Source organism: Pseudophryne corroboree, chromosome 7 (assembly GCF_028390025.1).
Source record: "Pseudophryne corroboree isolate aPseCor3 chromosome 7, aPseCor3.hap2, whole genome shotgun sequence".
NCBI lineage: Eukaryota > Metazoa > Chordata > Amphibia > Anura > Myobatrachidae > Pseudophryne > Pseudophryne corroboree.
In genome coordinates this window covers 230860326-230887008 of record NC_086450.1, presented here as the reverse complement: position 1 = coordinate 230887008, position 26683 = coordinate 230860326, and the positions used below count along the sequence as shown (strand labels likewise).

The 26683-nt window shown below is 43.7% G+C and overlaps 1 protein-coding gene across 2 annotated transcripts in view; it reads left to right on the top strand.

The window, feature by feature from the left end:
- Positions 1-26468, top strand: part of LOC134945017 (uncharacterized) — a 149694-nt gene extending 123226 nt beyond the window's left edge. For both annotated transcript variants that reach the window (XR_010182018.1, XM_063934030.1), the window contains 3 exons: positions 24772-24831; positions 24907-25119; positions 25734-26468. Coding sequence is in view for 1 of the 2 variants with exons in the window: in XM_063934030.1 (XP_063790100.1) it covers positions 24772-24831; positions 24907-25119; positions 25734-26413 (953 nt within the window). In the remaining variant the exon portion in view is untranslated. The remainder of the gene's footprint in view (positions 1-24771; positions 24832-24906; positions 25120-25733) is intronic.
- The last annotated feature ends 215 nt before the right edge of the window (positions 26469-26683 follow it).

Below are 26683 nucleotides of genomic sequence, written 5' to 3'. Positions count from 1 at the left end.
TAACAGGCGTTGTAGTGACCGCGTCTCAGAGTGACAGGAGAGGAGGCAGGAATGTGGACATCAGTATAACAGATGGGATCCGGTCCTGGAACGCTGAGCCAGCCTTAGGAGGCATCTGAAGGGTAAGTAATGGCGTCCAGATACCCGGATCGTGACATACAGTATTATTATCCTCAATAACATTAATTAGTAATCATTATCAGTCAATGTTGACCACCTCACAGCTCACAATATTGTTTTCATCCAGTTTAAGACAAAAGTTTGCACTGAGGTAGCTGAATGACTAAGCTAAGCAACAGCAGTGGGCGGCCCGTACATGTGGCACCTAAACTTCCACCATGGCACATCTAGGAAACAGAATGGCACTGCAGTGGCAATGGCAGTTTAATAAACTATACAAATGTTTGTTGTCTACACAAGTAAACAGTCAGTAATGCTCCAAACAGCACATAATGCAAAGAAAAGAGGTGCAAGATGGAACTGTCCTTGGGCCCTCCCACCAACTAGAAATAGGAATTAAACACTGCGGTTTAATTTCACCAACAGTGTTGCACGATACATGTATGAGTAGGAAATAAAATATATTACTGTGGTACCACCTTCACCCACAGCATCACACAATACATGTATGAGTCAGAGATAATAATCTAATGCTACGGTTTAATTTCACTAACAATGTCACACAATACGTGAATAAGTATGAAATAAAATATATTACTGTGGTAACACCTTCACCCACAGCGTCACACAATATGTGTGTGCATCAGAAATAGTAATCGAACACTGCGTGGACTTTCTTCAACAGTGTTGCACCATACGTGTATGAGTACGAAATAACTGCGGTCTGACCGGAAGTGTCACAGTACTTATGAAAATAAAATAAAAATTGCATAGTACACTGGGGTACAGAACAAACAGAAAAATAATATTTTTTTCTCTAATTATATTTTTAGTCTTTTTGTTTTTAGCTTTTATTATTTTAATTTTTCCCTGTATGGACACACAGATCACCCCGTTCAGATACAGCAGACAGAGCACCCCCTGCCTGGACTGGTACAGCACAGCACCCCTTTCAAATACAGCAGACAGAGCACCCCTTTCAGATACAGCATACAGAGTACCCCTTTTTCAGATACAGCAGACAGAGCACCACCCACAGGCCAGACTACACAGTACTGAGATGGACATGTCTGTCCAGTACACTCTCCACAGCCGGAGTAAAGATGGCGCCAATCACTGGGGACCTTTATAGAATCCAAAACCTGCGAGAATCTGACAGCAGGATGATAAACTTTTGCCCCGTTTTGGGATCAAAGTAAGGCGGGAAGTTCCGAATTGGACTCGGATCCGGACTGCAAACTTCGGGTGGGTCACCCACTCATTTCTAATTTTACATGGGGTTCAGTGCACAGTCGTAGCTTTATTTTTATGCAAGTCACCAGCCACTGTTTTGGAGGAGCCTTCTGTCTCCTTAAATTACTTCCGTCTACCACTTTTCTTTACCCTGTCTACCTTCCATCTTTCTGTTCTTTCTCCTGTCTTCCTACTGCCTCCAACTGTTCTTGCCCCATCTTCCCTGTTCTTCTCCCTGTCTCCCTCACATTTTTCTTCCATATTTTACTGTTCTTCCCCATCTCTCTTCTTTCTTCATCCTATCTAGCACCTGTTCTTCCCATTGTATCCCTTCTGTCGTCCTCCAATCTAGCCCGTTCTTCCCCGTTTTCCTCCCTGTACCCTTTGTGCCTCCCATCTTCCCCCTGTCTCCCTCCCATCGCTGTTCTTTCCTGTGTCTCCCTCCCATCTACCTTCCATCTTCCACTGTTATTCCCTGTCTCTCTTCTGTCTTCCTCCCATCTAACACCTGTTCTTTCCTCTGTATCCCTCCTGTCTTCCTCCCATCTAGCCCCTGTTCTTCCTCCTGTCTCCCTCCCATCTTCCCCTGTTATTTCCCATTTTCCTCCCGTCTTTCACCCATCTTCCATTGTTTTTCCCCGTCTCTCCGTTCTTCCCCCTGTATCCTGTCACCTCCACTGTCTAACATTCCCAACCAGTCTTCCAACTATCTGAAACCCCTTGCCTGTTACTGCCATGATCTTCCACCCTCATGCTGCTGCCACCATTATCTGCCATCCTTCTTCTATCCCATCACCCCCCACTATTTTCCACCCCTGCCATTCCCCACACTATCTGTTATTCCTTGCCAACTACTGCCATGGTCTGCCACCCTCAGCCAGCCCCCATTATCTGCTACTATATGAAAGGGAGGATATGGGGGCACCAGTCTCTTACTTTGCCAGACCCCTAGATACACCCCTGCATGCAGCCCAGTGTTTTCTATCCTCGGCTTCCCGCTCACCTCACCTTGTGGTCAGGTCTGTCTGTAGAGCAGGGGTGCACACCTCAGGCTGCAACAACATGCAAAGCTGGGATTCGGGCATTGAGCCCATGATTTATGGCAGGCAGCAGTCATCTCTGGTGTGGTGAGCCCATAATGTTACTATGATTGGGGGGTATCTCCAGGCAGCGGCATTGCAGATCACAAATTAATGCAGATGAGCATGAGTTTTGGTGCTGTGGGTGAGAGCTCTATGAACTTGTGCCCATCCCTGGCCCCCACTGGAATCTTTAGTTTCTTTGGAAAGTACTTGCGAGTTGGTTCGATGGACATTTTAACCACTTTCAAGATTCCATCTCCTCTGATGTTCTTCCAAGCAGCAAATCTCTTTAAAACTTCTTAATGCACTCAAAAAATAGGAGAAAAGATCTCATAGTGTATCACACCTTCATATGATTCACTTGCCAGAAATAATAATACTACAGCCCCCTACCGGAAATGGTGGTCTACTTAATATGTAGACCAGGCATGTCCAAACTGTGGCCCTCCAGCTGTTGAGAAACTACACATCCCAGCATGCCCTGACACAGCTTTAGCATTCTCTGACAGCAAAACGGTGTCAGGGCATGCTGGGATATGTAGTTTCTCAACAGCTGGAGGGCCGCAGTTTGGACATGCCTGATGTAGACAATAACACATTCACTGGAGCGGCTCAGGCCAATTAGGATCACACTTCTCCCTCCAATCCACTTTCGGTATTTTTCATTGTATATGTAGGATAAAGGAAAAACTTCCAATAGTGTAATATATTCTTTTTAATAAATTTCATTAAAAATACAAAATGTTAAAAAATTGGACTCTCACCCGGTCATATGGTCTACCAACATAAAAGTAGACAACAGCGCATGGATATTGACAGTGTAACAGGCATCCCTGGATCCCCACTGTACCGTCCCCAGGAGAGAGCTTCACCAAACAGTCCTCACCAACGCGTTTCGATACACAAGTATCTTCCTCAAGGCATGAGGAGCAAATGCTTTAGACTGCTATTTATACCCAGTCTCTCCAATTAACAATAAAACCTATTTCCAGACATGGATTCTCTCACCACTCTATTTCCTATCCTTCACCCACATATACTCCAGTCCATGTAATGCACTCCTCCTTCCTGTTAATTTCCCAAAAAGCCGCTTTTCCTGCTGTCACTTCTGGTCCCACGTCACTTCCGGTATCGTGTCACTTCCGGTCCTGCGTAATTTCCAGTCACGCATCACTTCCGGTCCGGAAATTGGAAGTTCTGTGCCCTTTCTGCCCCTGGGTCTTGTATTGGGGACAATCCTAATAGCTGGATGGTGATCAGTTGTCCGTCCCACTTTTTTCCAGCATATTCATGGGCACATTCATTTTACTCATTCACGAGTGTCCTCGGGACTGGCAGCAGCCATTTTGGGGTTTACAATTCCATAGAAAACCCTTAGATGGTGTCCAACAACAGCCGACCAGATGATATACATTAATTCACAAACATTAGAGCCCAAAACTAAGCTTCTAGAAGATCAGGAGGCTGAATAACAGTCCAGCAACATAGAATTTAACTCGACATACACCTAGATACACATATATAGAACATGGGTTATATGGAACATTAATACAATATTAAGATCAGGTGAATAGGTTAATAAGTGATTCAATATTCAAGGGTGAAATTGCGTATTCCAGTACTCACTCCAAGCAGACCAGCAGGGTGGAGGGCAAGAAGCAGATTGTGAGAACCGTACGCCAGCAGTTTCGAAGTCATGGTGAGACTGGACAGCCGCCTCTATCATACTAATTGAGGGTACAGAAGGGGTATGCCAATGGCGGGCCAGTAGGAGCTTAGTAGATACCAGTATGTGACCCATAACATAGCGATCTCCTGCGAGAGATCGCCAGTATATAGATGGAAAATAGCTAGTTTTGGGTGAGGGGTTATAGGTAATCTCAAAACTTTAGAAATAAGGGCAAAAACAAGGCTCCACATGTTAGCGATTACTGGGCATAACCAAAATATATGACTCAATGAACCCAGATTCCCACAATTATGCCAACATAAGTTAGATGAGGAGGAACTCATAGCAAATAATTTAACTGGGGTTAAATATAGACGATGTAGTAATTTATAAAATTGTTCTATATGCGAGACACATTTGGACAGCTTGACACAGGTCCAAAATATATGATGCCATTCCTCATCAGACAATGTACTTTCTAGGTTTATTTCCCATCTTACCATCGTGCAGAGCCGTGTAGGAGTGGGAGAGCAAATAAGGTGGGCATACAACCTGGAAATGTTACCTCTACAGTCTTTGTCAATTAATAACTCCTGAATATATATGGGCAGTGTGGATATTTGATGTGGCGGTTTAGTGGTTCCCTGTAACCAATGTCTTAATTGAAGAAATTTGTAAAAGTCCTTGTGTGATAATGCGAACTGAGATTGTAATCGGGTATATGGTAACAATGAACCTAGTTCAACTACCTCCCCAAGGGAAACAACTCCCCAGGCTATCCATGTATCAAAACTTAAATCTGGGATTAAGCTAGCCATGCCTTTCAACGAAAGGTTAGCCATAGGGAGTGTAGAGGCTTCCAGTCTGACCAATACCTCCAACCAGGCTTTGCGGGTAGAATGAACCACTCGAGATTTTGCAATCTGTACTTTACCCTCCGAAGTCGGCAGCCACAAAGTATCGAACAGTAGTAACGGGTTTATCAGACCCCTTTCAAGGTCCACCCATGCCTTGGCCTTCTCCCGTTCTGCTCAAATAGCCCATTTGGGAAAGGATACAAGCCAACTGGTAAGTATGGAGATATGGGAATGTTAGACACCCCTCTGACTTAGGCAGGGATAGTGTTTTACGAGCAAGTCTCGGCTTCTTGCCTCACCATACATATTTAAAAAAAGCACTGAGGAATTTTGTTAAAAGTTGAGCAGGTAACAATATAGTAAAAGTCAGAAACAAATATAATAGCTTGGGTAGAATCATCATTTTCAGAGCTACTATTCTCCCCAGCCACGAGACATGCTGTAACATCCAATCTGATGTCATTAAAACTATTTTATGTAAAAGAGGGGGATAGTTAGTCGAAATAAGGTCCGACACTCTAGGGGTAATCTGGATCCACAGGTATTTCAGGCTTCTATCCTGCCAGTTATAGGAATACTGCGTCCTCAACAATTGTAAAAGGTCTGGCAGAAAATTAAGGGGTAGCACTTCGGTCTTAGAACCGTTCAATTTATAGAAAGAAGCAGCAGAATATTCCTCCAACACAACATGGAGATTCTGCAAAGAAACTATCGGGTCCACAAGTGTGAGTAATACATCATCTGCGAACAGACAAACTTTATAAGAATGACCAAAAAGGGCTGGACCCTTTATGGTAATGTGGGATCTGATTTTTTCCGCCATGGGTTCAATGGCCAAAACAAAAACTAATGGAGACAGAGGGCAACCCTGGCGGGTGCCGTTTGAAATCTGAAATGGAGCGGAGCAAGGCCGACAGATTAGAATACAGGTCCAAAATAGCAGTTAGAGCTCTACCTCTAATTCCAAATTTACATAAAACCTCATGCAGGTATCCCCAGTGCAGCCGATCGAATGCCTTCTCTGCGTCCAGAGACAGCAACAAAAGCGGCTTGGTAGACGCAGAGGAAGCATCTAGAAGATCAATAACTCACCTGGTGTTATCCGAGGACTGTCGACCTAGGACAAATCCCACCTGGTCCTGGTGAACAAGGGAAGGCAACAAAGGACCCAACCTATTGACAGTTAGCTTGGCATATATCTTCACGTCCGTATTCAATAGTGCAATTGGGACTATAATTAGATATAAGATAAATATTTTTCCCAGGTTTGGGGAAAGCCACTATTCTGGCCTCTAACATCTTGTTTGGGAAAGAACCGGTCTCCGAGGCAAAATTGTAAAGCGTAAACAAGGAAGGGACCAATATGTCCCTTAAAACATTTATAGAATCTATTGGAGAATCCGTCGGGCCCTTGAGCCTTGTCTAACGGAAGGGAGTCGATAACAGCACTAATCTATTCCTGCGTCCAAAGACTCTCCAATGATTGAAGAGTAACAGCATCTAGGGAAGGTAAGTCTATATCCCTCATAAATGCGTCAATCACTTCAGAGGTAGGTTGCGGGATCGTAGGATCTTCACTAAGATTATAAAGCGCAGAATAATAATCAACAAAGGCGCACATTTCCCTCTCAATTTCCGAGCCAACATTCTGCCCGCTCTATCTCCCTGAACATAGAATCGTTGCTTCAGTTTAAATAGATTCACATGAACCTCTTTTAAGGCTATAACGTTCCAATCATCCCTGGCTCTAAGAAGTTCCTTGTAAATTTTCTTATTAGAGGGGGAGGATTTAAGCTGATTTTCTAAGTCTACCAAGCAGGACTCAACCTCCTTCTGGTGATTATAAGCCATTTTACAAAGGCGAGCTGCACCTTGAATCACAGAGCCCCGTGTTACTGCTTTAAGGGCACACCAGTGAGTGAATAGCGAAGTATCCACTGGGTTATTAGTTTCTAGGTAAAGTGATAGGGTTTGTAAAATATTCTGTCTGGTATTATCATCATTTAGTAAATGTTCCCTGAGGCGCCAAGGATTGGGAGATGTGGACATTGAAATTTCCCATCGCAACAATAAAGCCGAGTGGTCAGACAAAGAAACTGGCAGGATAGAAACCCGTGTTACCTGTTGGAGGGTCCACTTATCAGAAAGTGCAAGGTCTATTCTTGAAAAGGAACCATGAACTGGGGAATAAAAGGTGTAGTCCCATACCATGGGATTCTTAGCCCGCCATATATCATATAATTCATACTCATGAACTATGTGTCGGAGGCATTGAGCATGTTCTCGTATGGGAAGAGCTCTAGAGGGGGAGCGAGAAGAGGATCTGTCTATATTAGGATCAAGGACCATATTAAAATCCCCCAGGACAAGCAACGATCCGCAGTAACTTTTCATTAGAACATCAAAAAATGTCCTAAAAAAAACCTGATTTGTTTAGTATTAGTACCATATAGTACCGCTAATGTAACCGATCTAGCATTCAATTTACCATTCAAAATTAAGTATCGACCTTCCTGGTCTTCAATTTGTTTTTCTAATGTCAAATTGCAGGACTGAGAAATCAATATAGCCACTCCTGCCTTTTTACTCGGGCCATTAGAAGTATAACAATGAGGAAATTTGTTATTAAAGAATGCAGGGAGGAGGTACATAGGAAATGAGTTTCCTGGAGTGCAACAATATGGGCTTTGCTTTTGGCAAAATGATTTAGCGCAAGTCTCCTTTTATTAAGGGAGTTTAATTCCTTTAACATTGAGAGTCAGAATATTAACCATTGAGGAGAAAGAAAAGGTGCTGCACAGGAAGAAGGATCATAAAACATATATACGACTCATAGAAACTAACATGTGTACCATATTTAGAAAAAAAAGAAAAAACACAGAAAAACAACTTGTGGAAATAAAAACAGGAGACAAAAAAGAAGTTAAACCGAACAAAGCACCCGAAAGGTGCCACAGGAGGCCACCAGACGCGGTGACACATAGGGGACTAGGCAGAGGCAGAATAACGTCTAATAACCTCCATCGCTCCCGATTGCTGTCGTGTCAACAAACCTAATTAATGCATTCTACCCGTTTGAGGCCTACAAAGCGTACAATGTGTCTAGGGTCACAGTCAAACGGGTAGAATGCAATCATCGTCAAAGAAATCTATCCCAACTATTAGCTAAAACTGAGATGGAATTCATCTACAAATATAATACCCTGACACCAGGGGGGATGAACATAGATTTCGAGTTGAAGTGGTTCATTTAATTATATGCTGTTTACCCTTTCTCTGATATTGTGGGAATTCATGAAGATCTTCCTTTTCAGTTTCTTCAAGTTTTTCATCTCTATACTATGAAGGAGGAATTATATGAAATGGACATCTAAAAAGAACTAAAAAGAGGCATCATGGACATTCTGTATAATCCAAGTAATGAAAAGAAGTATACGCCAACTCGATGTGATGTATGAGGCTGTTCTTGCAGTAATCCCCTGATAAGGGAGATGTGGACATTTCCAGAGACTATTTTTTCTCGAGATTTGGTTTTATTAGAACCTTCTTTTATCCTATAGATAATTTGATAGTATTGAGCCCAATTTTGATAGGGATTGTCATTTTATAACTTGTAACCCTATTTTCAAGCACCTTCACACTGAATAGGGGATGTTATTAAGCTGCCTAGTAATGCCCTCAGCGAGATTTATATAATTTCATCTGTACATCTATATAATACTATAGTACAATCTGGGAGATGTAGTTATTGATAGAAAAGAGGATTTAAAATTAAAACTTCTTTTTTATTTTATTTTTTATTTTAAATATTGCGCTAGGCGTTGCTGGGCAACGTATAGCCAGATGCGATGCACCCTCGGACATGACGTCGCGGCAAGTATTGTTGCCATAGAGACGTCGGAGAGGGTATAGGAACGATTGGGTCCCTGCAGACTGCCACCCCCGGTTATGACGTCGTGGCATGTTCGGTTGCCATAGAGACGTCGGAAGGGTCGTTGGAGCGAGCGGGTTCCCCGCTGACTACATCCTCCCCCCGCCCCCCGGACATGACGTCACGGCACGTTCTGTTGCCATGGAGACGTCTAAAGGCATTTGGAACCAGCGGGTCTCCAATGCCCACCATAATGTAAGAATCTTAGCGGTATTTTACCGCGAGCACACTAAATCCACCTTCAGTGCTGGGGCAGCTTGGATATAGGAAATCTAAACCCCTGTGTAATTACAGTTGCCATGACAACGAATAACAACAAATGGACGCAGCCATGTTTGTACAGGTGCTGCTGATATGTGATTTGTTTTTATTGGTGAATATGGGTATTTAAGGTCTTTTAGTGGAAAGGAGAGCACACTTACCTTGAAAAAGAACCTAGAACAGGTTTGAAACGCGTTGGTGCTGTACAGGTGACTCCAATGGTGGTGCTGTGAGGACGTTCTTACCGGATTCCAGGCGAGTGTCTCCCGGGAGGCTATCTGGTTTATTACATCTGTTTGAGAACTTTTTTGGTTCTATTACCATCTGGTAATTATTTCACTCCTACCACTTCTGGATTTTTTTCACCTGTCAATTAAGTGTGCTTGTGATTTTACTCCCATTGGGAGAAATCTTTTATGAGTATTTTGTTTGTCATTTTATTGGGACCATTGTTGTGGTCATTATTAAATTACGTATTACACTAGATTCTGGCACCTTTTTATCTTTCATGACCGGTACTATTGAGAACTTGATGTGCTGAGGAGCTACTTAAAGGAGAAGCAACAGAAAGATCTAGTGACATGCCTGCTGATCTGTGCAACACAGGAACGTAACTTACCATTTAATATGATTCATAATCATTATTGAGGATTAGATTGAAGGCGCCTATACGAATTGTGTACTACTCTTTTGTACAGATCAGCAAATGGGCACCACGTCCACTACCCGGAAGACCTGGGTTTTTATATATGCCCAGGGAGACAGCTTACATAAGGGCTGTATAGTATTATATCATGGACCCCCTAGCCCCTCCTCCAGCCCAAATAGCGCTGGCAGACACTATTAAACACTTCTTCCAGGGACCCACAGCACCTTATACTATCCCCCTATCAATCCTTGATGAGCTGAGGTGTACTCCACAGGGCAGGGGTGAGGCTCCCTGCTGTCCCAGACAGATGAATAACCTCTGGTGCCAATGTCTATTACAGCCCCTAGAGAATGGAGGAGGCTGTGGCTGCTTATGCACTGTTCCCAGGCTAATAGAGGCAGGAAGCCCCCACCCGCAGCAAAGCAATAAAAAGTTCAATGCAGGGACACACAAACCCTCCTGAGGTTTGCTGTGGAGGGCCCCCGCACCAGCAATGGCTCAAAGACTGGGGCAGGTGTTATGGCCAGCGGGTCCCCGTGATAATGAGTGGGATGACTCACCTCCGGCACACACAGCTGAACTGCAGCTAGCGGGAGCGGGTCCTCTGGGCAGAGCATCAGCGTAGCGGTGCATCTTCTCGGACCAGGTAACTCAGTGAGGGCAGCAGGTGTCCATCTTCCAGGGACACAGAGGGTCTTCCTTGGTGGCCCGCACGAAATGGAGGTCCCGGCTTATGGATGGGGGGGGGCCGCAACCAGCAAGGAGGGTTTGAGACCCCCCTCCGGCTCTGCGATCGCCAACCCTGGTACACAGAGGTGCAGGGAAGCTGAGGCAGTGGATCAAGGGGCTGAGGGGCAGATGTATTAACCTGGAGAAGGCATAAGGAAGTGATAAGCCAGTGATATGTGCAAGGTGGTAAAGGCACCAGCCAATCAGATCCTAACTGTTAATTTACATCTTGGAGCTGATTGGCTGGTGCCTTTATCACCTTGCACCTATCACTGGTTTATCACTTCCTTACGTCTTCTCCAGGTTAATACATCTGCCCCTCAGTGTGGAAATCCAAGCACTGGTAGGAGGGACAATATGTGGAAAAGCCAGGAGCTCTTTTCTCCTGTGTCTGCTCAGTATGGCTGCCAAGCCACGCCCCCCATGGTGTCCATTTTTAAGAAGACCAATCTCTAAATATTAAAAAAGAGCTTATTAATAAACTTATACCAACATTTACATAAAAAATGGGTCATTAAGGTACAAGATCAAATTCTATAATATTATAATACTATATAGTGTGATAGTATAAAATACAATAAAATTTATAAAAACCACTTAAGCTCAAAATCTTTATTCAGCCCTGATGGTATTAAAGTCCTATACAGGTTGAGTATCCCATATCCAAATATTCTGAAATACGGAATATTCCAAAATACGGACTTTTTTGAGTGAGAGTGAGATAGTGAAACCTTTGTTTTTTGATGGCTCAATGTACACAAACTTTGTTTAATACACAAATTTATTAATAATATTGTATTAAATGACCTTCAGGCTGTGTGTATAAGGTGTATATGAAACATAAATGAAATGTGTTAATGTAGACACACTTTGTTTAATGCACAAAGTTATAAAAAATATTGGCTAAAATTACCTTCAGGCTGTGTGTTTAGGGTGTATATGTAACATAAATGCATTCTGTGCTTAGATTTAGGTCCCATCATCATAAGATCTGATTATGGCATGCAATTATTCCAAAATACGGAAAAATCCGATATCCAAAATACCTCCGGTCCCAAGCATTTTGGATAAGGGATACTCAACCTGTACTTATATATTACATTAATTTCGGTCTTTGCTAAAAATTGTGCACTTTCTCTGTTCCTAATGTTTGGTATTACCTTTTTTAGTCCGTAAAAATTTCTTATACAGTATGTGAAACATCACATTGATGGGTCTGTTTAAAGTGCATAGACAGTGCATGTGTTTCCACCCCTTTTTTGATGTTCCTTAAATGCTCCGTATCCTCACCTTTAAAGATCTACTCGTACATCCAATATAACATTTATTACAGGAACATTCAATTACATATACGATATTTGTTGAATGGCATGTTATAAACTCTTTTATTTCTAACTTCCTACCATTAATTCTACATCTGTTTTTTTAATCCAAGAGTGTTTTTAATGCTCCTGCAACCCTGGAAGGAACCACATCTATAAAACCCGACTGATGTAACATTTCCCTGTCTAGGAGATGAAGGGCACAGGCTTCTTACCAGTTTAGATCTTAGGTTTGGTGCCTTTCTAAAAATACACACTGGAGCAGCTGGTAAATCTTTCCCTATTACAGGGTCCTTCTGAAGTATTTTCCAGTGTTTTTTAAGAACATTTGGTACCTGCTGGTGTTGTGACGTATAAGTAGTTGTAAAGGCCCACTTATAGTTCTTATTTTTTGTATTCTTATCTCCACCTTTACCCATTATTAAATCTTTTCTCTCCATTTTTGAAACTGTCTCTAAAGTTGTCATTAATGTTGATTCTTTATACCCACAGAATATAATGGTAGGAAGTTAGAAATAAAAGAGTTTATAAAACGCCATTCAACAAATATTGTATATAGAATTGAATGTTCCTGTAATAAATGTTATATTGAACGTACAAGTAGATCTTTTACAGTGAGGATAACGGAGCATTTAAGGAACATTAAAAAAAGCGTGGAAAAACATGCACTGTCTATGCACTTTAAACAGGCCCATCAATGTGATGTTTCACATATAAGAAATTTTTACGGTCTAAAAAAGGTAATACCAAACATTAGGAACAGAGAAAGTGCACAATTTTTATCAAAGACCGAAATTAATGTAATATATAAGTATAGGACTTTAATACCATCAGGGCTGAATAATGATTTCGAGCTTAAGTGTTTTTTTTTTATAAATGTTATTGTATTTTGTATTATATATTTTATTTTATTTTATTAACAGTTTCTTATATAGCGCAGCAAATTCCGTTGCGCTTTACAATTTGAAATAACAATTACAAACTGGGTGATAACAGTCATAGAGGTAGGAAGGCCCTGCTCGCAAGCTTACAATCTATAGGCATATGTACATAAGGAAAGGTGCTATCTATTGCATAGAATGAGAAGACATGTGAGGATATGTGTGGACTGTACAGAGTGGATGTAATTTGATAGCAAGGTTTATGAAAGTTATGTGGGCGGTTCAGGAATTTGATACGCTTGCCTAAAGAGGTGAGTTTTGAGGGAACGCTTGAAGGTTTGGAGACTAGAGGAGAGTCTTATTGTGTGTGGTAGGGCATTCCACAGAGTGGGTGCAGCCCGATGAAAGTCCTGCAGTCGTGAGTGGGAGCGAGTAATGAGTGTGGATGAGAGACGCAGGTCTTGTGAAGAGCGCAGAGGTCGGGTTGGGAGATATTTTGTGATAAGCGAAGTGATGTACGTTGGTGTAGTTTGGTTGATGGCCTTGTGTGTGAGTAAAAGTATTTTATATTGAATGCGGTAGAATACAGGTAACCAATGGAGGGACTGACAGAGTGGATCTGCAGACGATGAACGTCTAGCGAGGAAGATAAGCCTCGCCGCTGCATTCAGAATGGATTGTAGTGGTGAGAGTCTCGTTTTGGGAAGACCAGTTAGGAGACTATTGCAATAATCAATGCGGGAGATAATGAGAGCGTGGATTAGAGTTTTAGCAGTGTCTTGTGTAAGGTATGGTTGTATTTTGGATATGTTTTTTAGATGCATGTAACATGATCTTGAGACAGATTGAATGTGGGGAACAAAGGACAGATCAGAGTCAAGGATGACACCAAGGCAGCGAGCTTGTGGGGTAGGGTAGATAGTCGAGTTTTCAACAGTGATAGAGATATCAGGTTGGTGCCTACTATTGGCCGGTGGAAATATAATTAACTCTGTCTTTGAAATATTAAGTTTGAGGTGGCGAGATGTCATCCAGGATGAGATAGCAGAAAGGCATTCAGTGACACGGTCCAGTACAGATAGGGACAAGTCAGGGGAGGATAGGTAGATTTGAGTATCATCTGCGTACAGATGATACTGAAAACCAAAAGAGCTGATTAGTTTACCAAGAGATGAGGTATAGATAGAGAAAAGCAGAGGACCCAAGACTGAACCTTGCGGTACTCCAACTGAAAGAGGTAGCGAAGAGGAGGTAGATTCAGAGAAGCAAACACTGAAGGAGCGATTAGATAGTATTATATAGTATTATAATATTATAGAATTTTATCTTGTACCTTAATAACCCATTTTTTAAGTAAATGTTGGTATAAGTTTATTAAGCTCTTTTTTTGATGTTTAGCGATTGGTCTTCTTAAAAATGGACACCATATAAGGGTTTTCTATGGAATTGTCAACCCCAAAATGGCCGCCGCCAGTCCCGAGGACACTCATGAATGAATAAAATGAATGTGTCCATGAATATGCTGGAAAAAAAAGTGGGACGGACAACTGATCACCGTCTAGCTATTAGGATTGTCCCCAATACAAGACCTAGGGGCAGTAAGGGCACGGAACTTCTAATTTTCGGACCGGAAGTGATGCATGACCAGAAATTACGCAGGACCGGAAGTGATGCGATACCGGAAGTTACGCGGGACCAGACGTGATGTCGGTCCGCGGTAAACAGCAGGAAAGGTGGCTTTTGGGAAAATTAACAGGGAGGAGTGGATTACATGGACTGCAGTATATGTGGGTGAAGAATAGGAAATAGAGTGGTGAGAGAATCCATGTCTGGAAATAGGTTTTATTGTTAATTGAAGAGACTGGGTATAAATAGCAGTCTAAGGCATTTGCTCCTGATGCCTTGATGAAGATACTTGTGTATCAAAACGCGTTGGTGAGGACTGTTTGTTGAAGCTCTCTCCCGGGTGGACGGTACAGTGGGGATACAGGGACGCCTGTTACACTGTCAATATCCATGCGCTGTTGTCTACTTTTATGTTGGTAGACCATATAACCGGGCGAGAGTCCAATTTTTTTGCACATTGTATTTTTAATGAAATCTATTAAAAAGAATATATTACACTATTGGAAGTTTTTCCTTTAGCCTACATATACAACGAAAAATACTGAAATTGAATTAGAGGGTGGAGTGTGATCCTAATTGGCCTGAGCCGCTCCAGTGAATGTGTTTTGTCTACATATTAAGTAGACCACTATTTCCGGTAGGGGGCTGTAGTATTATTGTCTCTGGCAAGTGAATCATATGAAGGTGTGAGATCTTTTCTCCTATTTTTTGAGTGTATTAAGAAGTTTTAAAGAGATTTTCTGCTTGGAAGAACATCAGAGGAGGTAGAATCTTGAAAGTGGTTAAAATTTTGTTTACAGCGCCCAAGGACAAAGTGGTGATATTGTGTTTTATATATGTTTCTAGGGGTTTGGGTTGAAGCTACTACACCTATTTGTCTAACAGGCTGCTTAAAGGCGCATTTGATTAGGTTGCACAGATTTGTGTTTTTCGGTTCGATGGACATGTTTTTCAGATCGAATTGTATTTTTACTCCCGTGTTCGGCTTTAGAAAACGAAAAAAAAAAAAAACTCATACAAGAATGCAATCTCGGGCAGACACGATTCTTAGTAAATTTACCCCTTAGGGTTGCTTTTAAATTTACCCCTTAGGGGTAAATTTACTAAGATGGGATGCCAGGTATTTTCCTATAAAAGGTAGGATAATGCCAAGTATTATCCTATAAAAGGTGCTAGATAAATAAGAAGTAGAACCTGATTTGTTGCTATGGGCAAAATCCCATCTTAAATAGAACTCCCATCTTAGTACATTTACCCCTTAGGGGTCTATTCAATGCATATCAGATCCTTTCCAACGGAAAGGCTTCGACAATGCAGTATTCAATTTGTGGCCAAATCCTACAGGTTTTGGCCTTTCTCGATAATGTCAATCCTACTTTTTTTTAAAACGGATAGACTGTTGAAAACGGGACTAGAAACTGTCGGATTTGGTCGCAAATCCGACAATGCATGGATCCGTGGCTAATCCGCCGATCCACGTGTTTTCCAACAAGTCGAAATTGCTGATCTGTCGGAAAAACAGCAGACCCACTGAACAGGTCGAATCACGATTTGACCTAAAAAAGTCAAAAACTGACATCTTTCTGACAAGACGGCAGTTCCGACTGTAATTGAATACATCCCTTAATCTCTATTATTCATTTCTCGGCACAGCGTTCATATTAGGTGCTAAGTATTTTGTACAAAGCTCAGTTTGTCATTTAAACCAAGTAAAGCTTTTTTGTGGATCAGTTGCTTTTAGGTTAATGATTTATTAGTAATCCTTGATCTGTTAATATCCACGGGGTCACTTGTAAACAGAAAGACAATGGGGGAGATGTAATTGGCAGATTTCCAAGCGCCTGATATACACATACTGTAGGATCTAAGAGAATATTTGCAGCAGTATAACAGGAGGGGATCAGTATGAAATGCCTACAATCAAAATCCCGACAACAATTGACCGACGGTCAAAAGCCAGACAAGGTCAAAATACCGACATTTTAAATGCTGGCAAGGTCAAAATACTGATGTCTAAAATGTCGACAGGTCAAAAAGTTGACAAGTTTTTTATTGTTTTTTGGTGTGTATGTCGACATAGGTTGACACCGTATAAGTGTACCGCATCACCTCGCATGGCTCGCTGAGCTCACCATACTTCGGGCACGGTGCCTCGCTGTGCTCGGCACACTATTATATTCCCCCTCCAGGTCCACTGTGATGGTAAAGTCGGTTTCAATTGAAAAAATCATGAAAAACTCATGTTGACTTTTTGACATGTCGACATTTTAAATGTCTGTATTTTGACCTTGTCTGTATTTTAAATGTTGGTATTTTGCCAATGTTGAGATTTTGACCTTCGGTCCATGGTTGTCGGGATTTTGACCATCGGGATTTTGATTGTAGGTAAATTGACTGCATCCCAACAGGAGGTATTGCCAACCTCATGTAAAATAAATAAGACCAAAATAACTGCACTAGTATACTATTAATAAAATCTATATTGGCCAGTGTAACATGTACACATACAGTATATTAGTATAAAACTTACATAGATAAAACATTAACGGGATCCGGTCTCTAGGTCGACAAGACTTAGGTCGACAATGTCTAGGTTGACCACTATTGTATTGGTCGACAGTAAGTAGGTCAACATGGTTTCTAGGTTGACAGGGACTGTATGTTGACATATCTCAAGGTCGACATGAGTTTTTCAAAAATGTTTCCATTTTTTGAACTTTTTCATACTGTACGATCCACGTGGACTACAACTGGGAATGGTAACCTGTGCCGAGCGCAGCGGTAGCAGAGTGAGGCACCTTGCCCAAAGCATGGCGAGCGAAGCGAGCCATGCGAGGGGACACGGTGCACAAATTGGGGTTCCCGGTTACTCTACGAAGAAAACGACACCTTTTTTAAAAAAAAACCTCATGTCGACCTAGTACATGTCGATATAGAGTCCCTGTCGACCTAGAATCCATGTACAGGTTGAGTATCCCATATCCAAATATAACGAAATATGGAATATTCCGAAATATGGAATTTTTGGAGTGAGACTGGGATAGTGAAACCTTTGTTTTCTGATGATTCAATGTACACAAACTTTGCTTAATACACAAAATTATTAAAAATATTGTATTAAATGACCTTCAGGCTGTGTATAAGGTGTATATGAAACATAAATGAATTGTGTGAATGTACACACACTTTGTTTAACGCACAAAGTTATTGAAAATATTGGTTAAAATGACCTTCAGGCTGTGTGTATAAGATGTATATGGAACATAAATGCATTCTGTGCTTAGACTTAGGTCCCATCGCCATGATATCTCGTTATGGTATGCAATTATTCCAAAATATGGAAAAATCCGATATCCAAAATACTTCTGGTCCCAAGCATTTTGGATAAGGGATACTCAACCTGTAGACCTACTTACTGTCGGCGAATAGTGGTCGACCTAGACACTGTTGACCTAAGTCTAGTGTATCTAAAGGGCCCCATACACTATAACGATAATGCTTGATTTCAGCCAATTTAGGGCATTCGGGACGATATATCGGGTGAAATCGTGCATTTTGGATGTGTTTCCGATCCAATGCGCATTCCCGTGAAGGTCGGATCAGGTCCCCTAGATCGTTAGTGAGGCACTCGTGATATGTTGGTTCCCGTAGGTATGGCTGGGATCGCATACAATATATTGCGCCTAGTTGTGCCTAGTGGTGACCTGACCCCTAAATGTGCCCCTGTATCTATCAGTACTAAGATTGTGTTAATGTTTAGTTTTTAATTGTTTTATGCTGTCTTGTTCTGTCCAAATTTGGATGATGTTATTGTCACATGTTGCAACTTCAATAAAAGGAAAAATTGTTTTAAAAAAATAGCAAAGTCTAATTGACTCCTCAATCTGCAGCTATAGATATATTATATAATATAAAAAGTTGCCCTCGTAATTGAGACCAAATTGACAGGTAATGTTGTTAATTCGGACATTACCCGTCAGTATTTACTGCCAACTACTGTCACCAGAGAATTCTTACAGCTGAATAGTGGGTGTATACTGTATCCAGGTCCCGCAGCTCTGCAGAGATTGAAAGTGTCCAGATAGCACAAGGTCTTGTTGGCTATTCATTTTGAGAGGTCACTTATGGACACTCAATGACTGCTAAGGCATATGTTGCATAAAAGTCGCCAACGCTCTGCTGATAACAAAGCTAAAGAGTTCCGAATTTCCACTGACAGTAATGTAAGTACAAAAACTGTGCATGCCAGCCTCACATCACCAAGTCCAATTCCAAGCGTTGGATGGAGTGGTGTAAAGCAAACTGACAGTGAAATGTAGAGCAGTGGAAACATGTTCTGTGGAGTGACAAATCACGATTCTCTGTTTGGAAGTTAGATGGGCGAGTCTAAGTTTGGCGGATGCCAGGAGAACATTACTTGCCTAACTGCATTATGCCAACTGTGAAGTTTGGTGGAGGAGGGATAATGATATGTTTTTTTTATTTTCCAGGTTTTGGGCTAGTGATGGGCAATCTTAATGCTTAAGCATACCAAGACATTTTGGACAATGCTATGCTTCCAACTTTATGGCAACAGTTTGGGAAAGTCCCTTTTCTATTCCAACATGACTGTGCCCCAGTGCACAAAGCAAGGACTATAAAGACATGGGGGATGATTCAGACCTAATTGTAGATGTACTAAATTTAGCACATTTACGATCAGCTTCCCTGACATGCAGGGGAGACACACAGCACAGGGCTAGTCCGCCCCGCATGTCAGGGCCGACCCGCCGAACAAGTACAAAAGCATTGCACAGCGGCAATGCTTTTGTACTGGAAGAGTAGCTCCCAGCCAGCGCAGCTCCTGCACGCTGGCAGGGAGCTACCCATCGCCGCCCGGGTCGCAGTGGCTGCGTGTTATGTCACGCAGCCCCCGTGGCCTGACCCAACGGTCCGGGCACGCCTGCGTTGCCCGGACCGCGCCCCCTAAATGGCGGCTAAATGTCGCCGGCCCACCCCCTCCCACCCAGCGAACGCCTCTGCTTGTCAATCAGGCAGAGGCGATCGCTGGGCTACGACAGTCGTCGGCTGTCTGCCATGCGCCGGTGCACTGCGGCGCCGACGCAATTCAGGCCTGATCGCTGCTGTGCAAACATGCACAGCACCGATCAGGTCTACATTAGCCCCATGGTTTGATGGGTTTGGTGTGGAACAACTTGACTGGCCCGCACAGAGCCCTGACCCAGCCCCATAGAGCACCTTTGGGATGAACTGGAACAGAGATTGTGAGTCAGGTCTCCTCATCCAATATCGGTTCCTGACCTCAGAAATTCTCTACAGAATGAACGGGGACAATTTCCCACAGAAACACTCCAAAATCTTGTGGAAAGTCTTCCAAGTAGAGTGGAAGCGGTTATAGCTGCAAAAGGGGGACCAACTCCATATTAAAGAGTACGTATTTGAATACAATATCATTACATTCCCTGTTGGTGTAGTGGTCAGGCATCCGAATACTTTTGTCCATATACTGTACTGTAGTGTATGAAAGATCCATATTGTATATGTAGAATAGGTTAATTAAATCATACTGTCCAAGTATCCCATATGTTGTGAAACTGTGCACAAGAGTCAGGGCCGGCTCTAGGCATGTTCGAATAGAGCGGCCGCGCAGGGCGCCACCCCTAATGGGCGCCGCGCGCTGGCGCCGCCATATTCGAACATGGAGCCGGCCCTGCTCTGCAGCATCGTGTGACTTGAGTGCGCTATACGCGCTGAGCGGCGCCGGTGTCTAACGTCAGACGCCGGCACCGCGCACAGCGCACTCAAGCACCTTGGACTTGGAGGCTTCCTGGCCACCCGCCCGCCAGCACCCCCGCACCCGGACCTGCACTGCCGCACCCGGACAGCAGTACTCCTCCCCCTCCAACGCCGCAGGTATTTGGGGGGGCGGCTGAGTGAATCATTTATGGATGGCACTGTGGGGGCATTTATCTGGCACTGTGGGGGCGTTTATCTGGCACTGTGGGGACATTTATCTGGCACTGTGGCACTGTGGGGGCATTTATCTGGCACTGTGGGGACATTTATCTGGCACTGTGGGGACATTTATCTGGCACTGTGGGGACATTTATCTGGCACTGTGGGGACATTTATCTGGCACTGTGGACATTTATCTGGCACTGTGGCACTGGGGGCATTTATCTGGCACTGTGGGGGCATTTATCTGGCACTGTGGGGACATTTATCTGGCACTGTGGGGACATTTATCTGGCACTGTGGGGACATTTATCTGGCACTGTGGGGGCATTTATCTGGCAGTGTGGGGACATTTATCTGGCACTGTGGGCATTTACCTGGCACTGTGGGGACATTTATCTGGCACTGGGGGCATTTATCTGGCACTGTGGGGACATTTATCTGGCGCTGTGGGGGCATTTATCTGGCACTGTGGGCGCATTTATCTGGCACTGTGGGCATTTATCTGGCACTGTGGGCACATTTATCTGGCACTGTGGGCACATTTATCTGGCACTGTGGGGGCATTTATCTGGCCCTATGGGGACATTTTGGCACTGTGGGCATTTATCTGGCAGTGTGGGGACATTTATCTGGCACTGTGGGCATTTACCTGGCACTGTGGGGGCATTTATCTGGCACTGGGGGCATTTATCTGGCACTGGGGGGGCATTTATCTGGCACTGTGGGGGCATTTATCTGGCACTGTGGGGGCATTTATCTGGCCCTATGGGGACATTTTGGCACTGTGGGCATTTATCTGGCACTGTGGGGGCATTTATCTGGCACTGTGGGGGCATTTATCTGGCACTGTGGGGGCATTTATCTGGCACTGTGGGGGCATTTATCTGGCACTGTGGGGGCATTTATCTGGCACTGTGGGGGCATTTATCTGGCACTGTGGGGGCATTTATCTGGCACTGTGGGGGCATTTATCTGGCAGAGTGGTGACATTTATCTGGCACTGTGGGCATTTACCTGGCACTGTGGGGACATTTATCTGGCACTGGGGGCATTTATCTGGCACTGTGGGGACATTTATCTGGTACTGTGGCTGTGGGGGCATTTATCTGGCACTGTGGGCATTTATCTGGCACTGGGGACATTTATCTGGCACTGTGGGGACATTTATCTGGTACTGTGGCTGTGGGGGCATTTATCTGGCACTGTGGGCATTTATCTGGCACTGTGGGGACATTTATCTGGCACTGTGGGCATTTATCTGGCACTGTGGGCATTTATCTGGCACTGTGGGGATATTTTGGCACTGTGGGGGCATTTATCTGGCACTGTGGGGGCATTTATCTGGCACTGTGGGGGCATTTATTTGGCACTGTGGGTATTTATCTGGCACTGGGGGCATTTATCTGGCACTGTGGGGACATTTATCTGGCACTGGCTGTGGGGGCATTTATCTGGCACTGTGGGGGCATTTATCTGGCACTGTGGGGACATTTATCTGGCACTGTGGGGGCATTTATCTGGCACTGTGGGGGCATTTATCTGGCACTGTGGGGGCATTTTGGCACTGTGGGGGCATTTATCTGGCACTGTGGGGGCATTTATCTGGCACTGTGGGGACATTTATGTAGCACTGTGGGGGCATTTATCTGGCACTGTGGGGACATTTATCTGGCACTGTGGGGACATTTATCTGGCACTGTGGGGACATTTATGTAGCACTGTGGGGGCATTTATGTAGCACTGTGGGGGCATTTATGTAGCACTGTGGGGGCATTTATGTAGTACTGTGGGGGCATTTATGTAGTACTGTGGGGGCATTTATCTGGCACTGTGGGGACATTTATCTGGCACTGTGGGGACATTTATCTGGCACTGTGGGGGCATTTATCTAGCACTGTGGGGGCTTTTCTGTATCTACATATCTGGCACTGTGTGGCCATTTATGTAACTGGCATTGCTGGGAGGCATGTCATGTGTTGCTGGCACTGCTGGGGGGCATGTCATGTGTAGCTGGCACGGCTGGGGAGCATATCATGTAGTGTTCCCGCTAGGCGTCTGTGGCTAGGCAAAGTGTCTAACGTGCTCTGCCTGGCGCAAAGTGTTTAACGTGCTCTGCCTGGCGCAAAGTGTTTAACGTGCTCTGCCTGGCGCAAAGTGTCCAACGTGCTCTGCCTGGCGCAAAGTGTCTTACGTGCTCTGCCTGGCGCAAAGTGTCTAGGAGGTTCTACCTGGTGCAGTGTGTATTAACTGCACTACTGTGTGGTGTAATGTGAATTGCCACTATTATGTGGCCACGCACCTTCCCCACGAAGCAACGCCCCTAAATTTTTGCTGCGCGCCTTCGGCGTGCACTGTACATGCTTTCCCATGTAGGTAGATGAGCACCAAGCATTACAGTATGTACATCATTTTGCCCTCCTAACTTAAAAATGTGCCCTCCCTGCCCTAAAAAGTGAACACTATCGTGTAGCTGGCACTGCTGGGGGGCATATTGTGTGTAGCTGGCACTGCTGGGGGGCATATCATGTCTATCTGGCACTGCACATTGTGTATCTGGCACTATACTGGAGACATTATGTGTATCTGACACTATACTGGAGACATTGGGGGAAATTTACTAAGATTCGTATTTTCCAGATTCAGGTCAAAGTTCAATCACGAATGACATCGACAGTGTAAAATTGCAACTTTTTGAATTGATTACGACTCATTTACTAAGCTGTCGTATTCGTGTTTTTCTGTTCCGATGTCGATGTCATTCGTGGTTTTCTGCTGTATAATGCGGCCGCGTTTGTTGTTTCGCGGCCGCGTTTTTGTTTATTTTTACGACTGCGTCACATGTCTGTTACGGCAGTGATTTAGAAATTGCTGCCGCGTTTTTAGTCCTAAGTTTCGTTTTTGTCACGCGTCCGTGATTGGTTGTATTCGTGAAGGAGGAGTGTCTGTGCATATTACTATAAATAAAACCGCCCCAAACACACCGCACCTCGTGGGTTTAGCTAGTGGAGAGGAGAGAGGAAGGTGTATTTGGAGTTGGTGAGTTTGGTGGAGTTTTTGGAGGTTTTGGAGAGGAGTTTTGTGATTGTTGAGTGCTGTACTGTGTGTGTAAGTAGTCTTGTCATATTTGTCGTATTGTTTTTTCTCAGTTTGTCAATTTTTTTGTCCTTGTTTTTTTTTTTTAAAGTCTTTTGTCATTGTTTGTGAGTGAGCGTGTGTGTTGGCTGTGTGGTGTGTAGTAGTAGTAGTAGTGGAGGAGTGTGTTTTGTGTTTTGATTTTTCAGTGTTTTTTGTCGTTTGTCATGTCAGACTCAGAGGTCAGTGTGGTGGCGGAGGGTAGTGAGGTGGAGGCTGGTAGTGAGGTGGAGGCTGGTAGTGAGGTGGAGGCTGTTAGTGAGGTGGAGGGGGGTAGTGAGGAGGAGGGGGTGCCTGTTGCTGTATTCTCCAGTGATAGTGATGGTGTTGTGGCTCCGCAGCCACGCACCACTACCAAGACTGGCAGGAATATTAAGTTCAGCTATGCTGAAAACATGGCGTTGGTGCGTGAGCTGATGAAGCACCATCGCCAATTGTTTGGTCAGGATGCTGGCAAGGTGTCCTCCCGCAGGAAGTCTGTCCTGTGGGGGCAAGTAATAGTTGCCGTCAATAGTGAGGGTGTGGGGAGGCGGACTGAGGACACGTGTCGCAAGAGGTTCTATGACATAAAGCGGCGTGTCAAGGCCAAGATGGCCAAAGAGGCAAAATCAGCCCGAAAAACCGGAGGTGGCCCCCCTTTCCGGGCAACCTATCGGGAGTGGGAGGAGCCTGTGCGGGCATTGATTCCTGCAGAAGTGGTGTCTGCTACTCATGTCCGGGATTCGGACCGACCCACGCAGGATGGTGAGTTTGATTTGTTATATTTTTTTTAAATGTCCTCTAAATGTTTTTTAAATCATTTTTTAAGGGTAAAGGATGCAAAAATTGTTGGTCAGATATTGCAGGCCTATGCACCCTTAAGGTGTGTTTGTGTTTAGAAATGGCATTTTCCATCTTGCCTTGGCTGTTTTTTTTTTATATTTTTGCGCTAAAACAGGTGCAATGCCTGCTGGTATGTGTATTTGCCATAATAATTTTGCGATATTGCTTGGACATCGGTGTTGTATCTAATTGTTTTTTAAAATATTTGATTTATTTACTTCCTAAAAAAGGTTATATTAATTCAAAATTACATTTTGGTAACATTTGCAAGTAGTCAATCTATGCAATATCTGACGCATAATTCTCAAATGTAACAGATTTATTTTGTGCAACACCATGTACATTTTGATATACACCACAAATTAAGGAAGCACGAAGATCTTAAGCAGAAATTAGTTTATTTTCGAATACCTAATAGATGGTTACAGTACACTAAGGCTTTGCAGTTGTAATTTTTACACAAAGCATGGTAATAATGTTTGCTCCACTTTTTCAACAGTCCGACAGACCAGCCGGCCAGACAGGCCTCAGACAACTCAGGATGATGCTGGGATTGCAGGTAAGACTTCACTGTAGTCACATATTCTGCAAACACATAGAAGTACAAAATATTAATGTTTATATATTCTCATAGGTTCTGCTTCTGTAAGCCGACCTCCTGTAAGGCGCCCATCACAGGGCTCGGGCCACTTACCCAGGAGGCCAAGTAAGACACGGCGTCTTGGCACGGAATCTGCGGCTCCATCTTCCCCACCCAGGCGGCGCATTTCTGCAGTGTCACCCCAGCCACCACTGGCACTATTGGCGAGTCCACAGAGTGATGAGCCCCGATCACCTCAGTTATCTGGTGAGTCAAAACAGAAACTAAACACATAGCAAATAATCTACACAGTACAGTTACTATGTTGTGAGTTGGAGTTGAGATTACATGTTTGACATAACAAGCAATGTGATGTTACGTCTTCAATTGCTAAAGGTGAAAATGTTCAATTTTTCAAGGTCTTAGTGGTTGATATCGCCAACATCATTATTAAAAAAGAACATACATTTGTACAAATTTAGGCCACACACGTGCACATTAAAATAAATATAAAAACCAAAATTAAAAAAAAAAAATCCTCCACAACATTATAGTGTTCACACATCTCCCCTGTCCGGTATGTAGACTGCTTACTTGCTCCGCTCCTCTGGACTATCCAGGTAAGCAGTCTATATCGTGGCCAGGGGAGGTGACATAACACTGTAATGCTGTGGAGGGGAGGTAGTTAGGTGAGGATTACTCAAGTCTGTCTATGTGCACGCCTGTGATGGTATATATGTTTTTGGCGAAAAAACACATTATAAGTTTACAAAAACAAGTCAAAAAACTTGTAAAATGGAGTATTATGAATGTAGTAATGTGTAGAACTAGCAAATAAATTAATAGAAAAATAAACATTGCATGTTGGCCACCCCATACAGAGCCCAGCTTGATGGCCGACGTGGACCAGCAGGGACAAGACCAACAGGCAACCATCACACTGCAACTTACACCTGTTGACCCGAGCCAGCCAATACAGCTGCAGGATATCCCCCAAGCCTCCATGAGTCCACAACTGGCACAAGCTCCACCCCAAACACAAATACCAGATGACTTTTGGGCCAGTTGGACAAGCCAACAGGCCCAAAGCAATGCCAGCCTGACCGCACATACCCAACACCTTGCCAGTCTGCCCCATCATCTACCGCGCATTAGTCGCAACTCGGGCAGACTGATTGTACAAGTAGGCCGAATCGCAACATCGATGGAGCAAATAAGGGCTGACAACAACCAAATGCTGGCTCATTTAACGCGCATCATTGATGAGCAACAGCGCCATCAGCAGGCACTCGTTCAACTCATTCAGCACAACCAGGTTGTGAATGAGTCGTTATCCCGGATTGTAGCCAGCCACACTGCAACCAACACACAACTGAATGCTAGCATTAATAATTTGAGCAACAACATAACATTGATGGCAGCTCAACAAGTGACCTCCAGCTCTGGGACCACGACCCCTATCCAAACGCCAGTAACCTCCCCTGTTCGGCGTTCATCCAGAGCACGTGCCAGTGAGCCAGCACAAAGCACAGCACCCAGCACACACAAGCGAAAAAAATAACAATTTTGACAAATGTTATTTAAACAATAAAAATTTGGATTTGACAAACACACAACTTCCTGTGTCCGTCTCAAACATTGTTGAAGCTGCTATGTATGTATGTATGTTTTTCATGGGTAATGACTGAAAAGGTATTTATAACATAAACTAAGTACAATGGCCCTCATTCCGAGTTGTTCGCTCGGTATTTTTCATCGCATCGCAGTGAAAATCCGCTTAGTACGCATGCGCAATGTTCGCACTGCGCCAAGTAACTTTACTATGATGAAA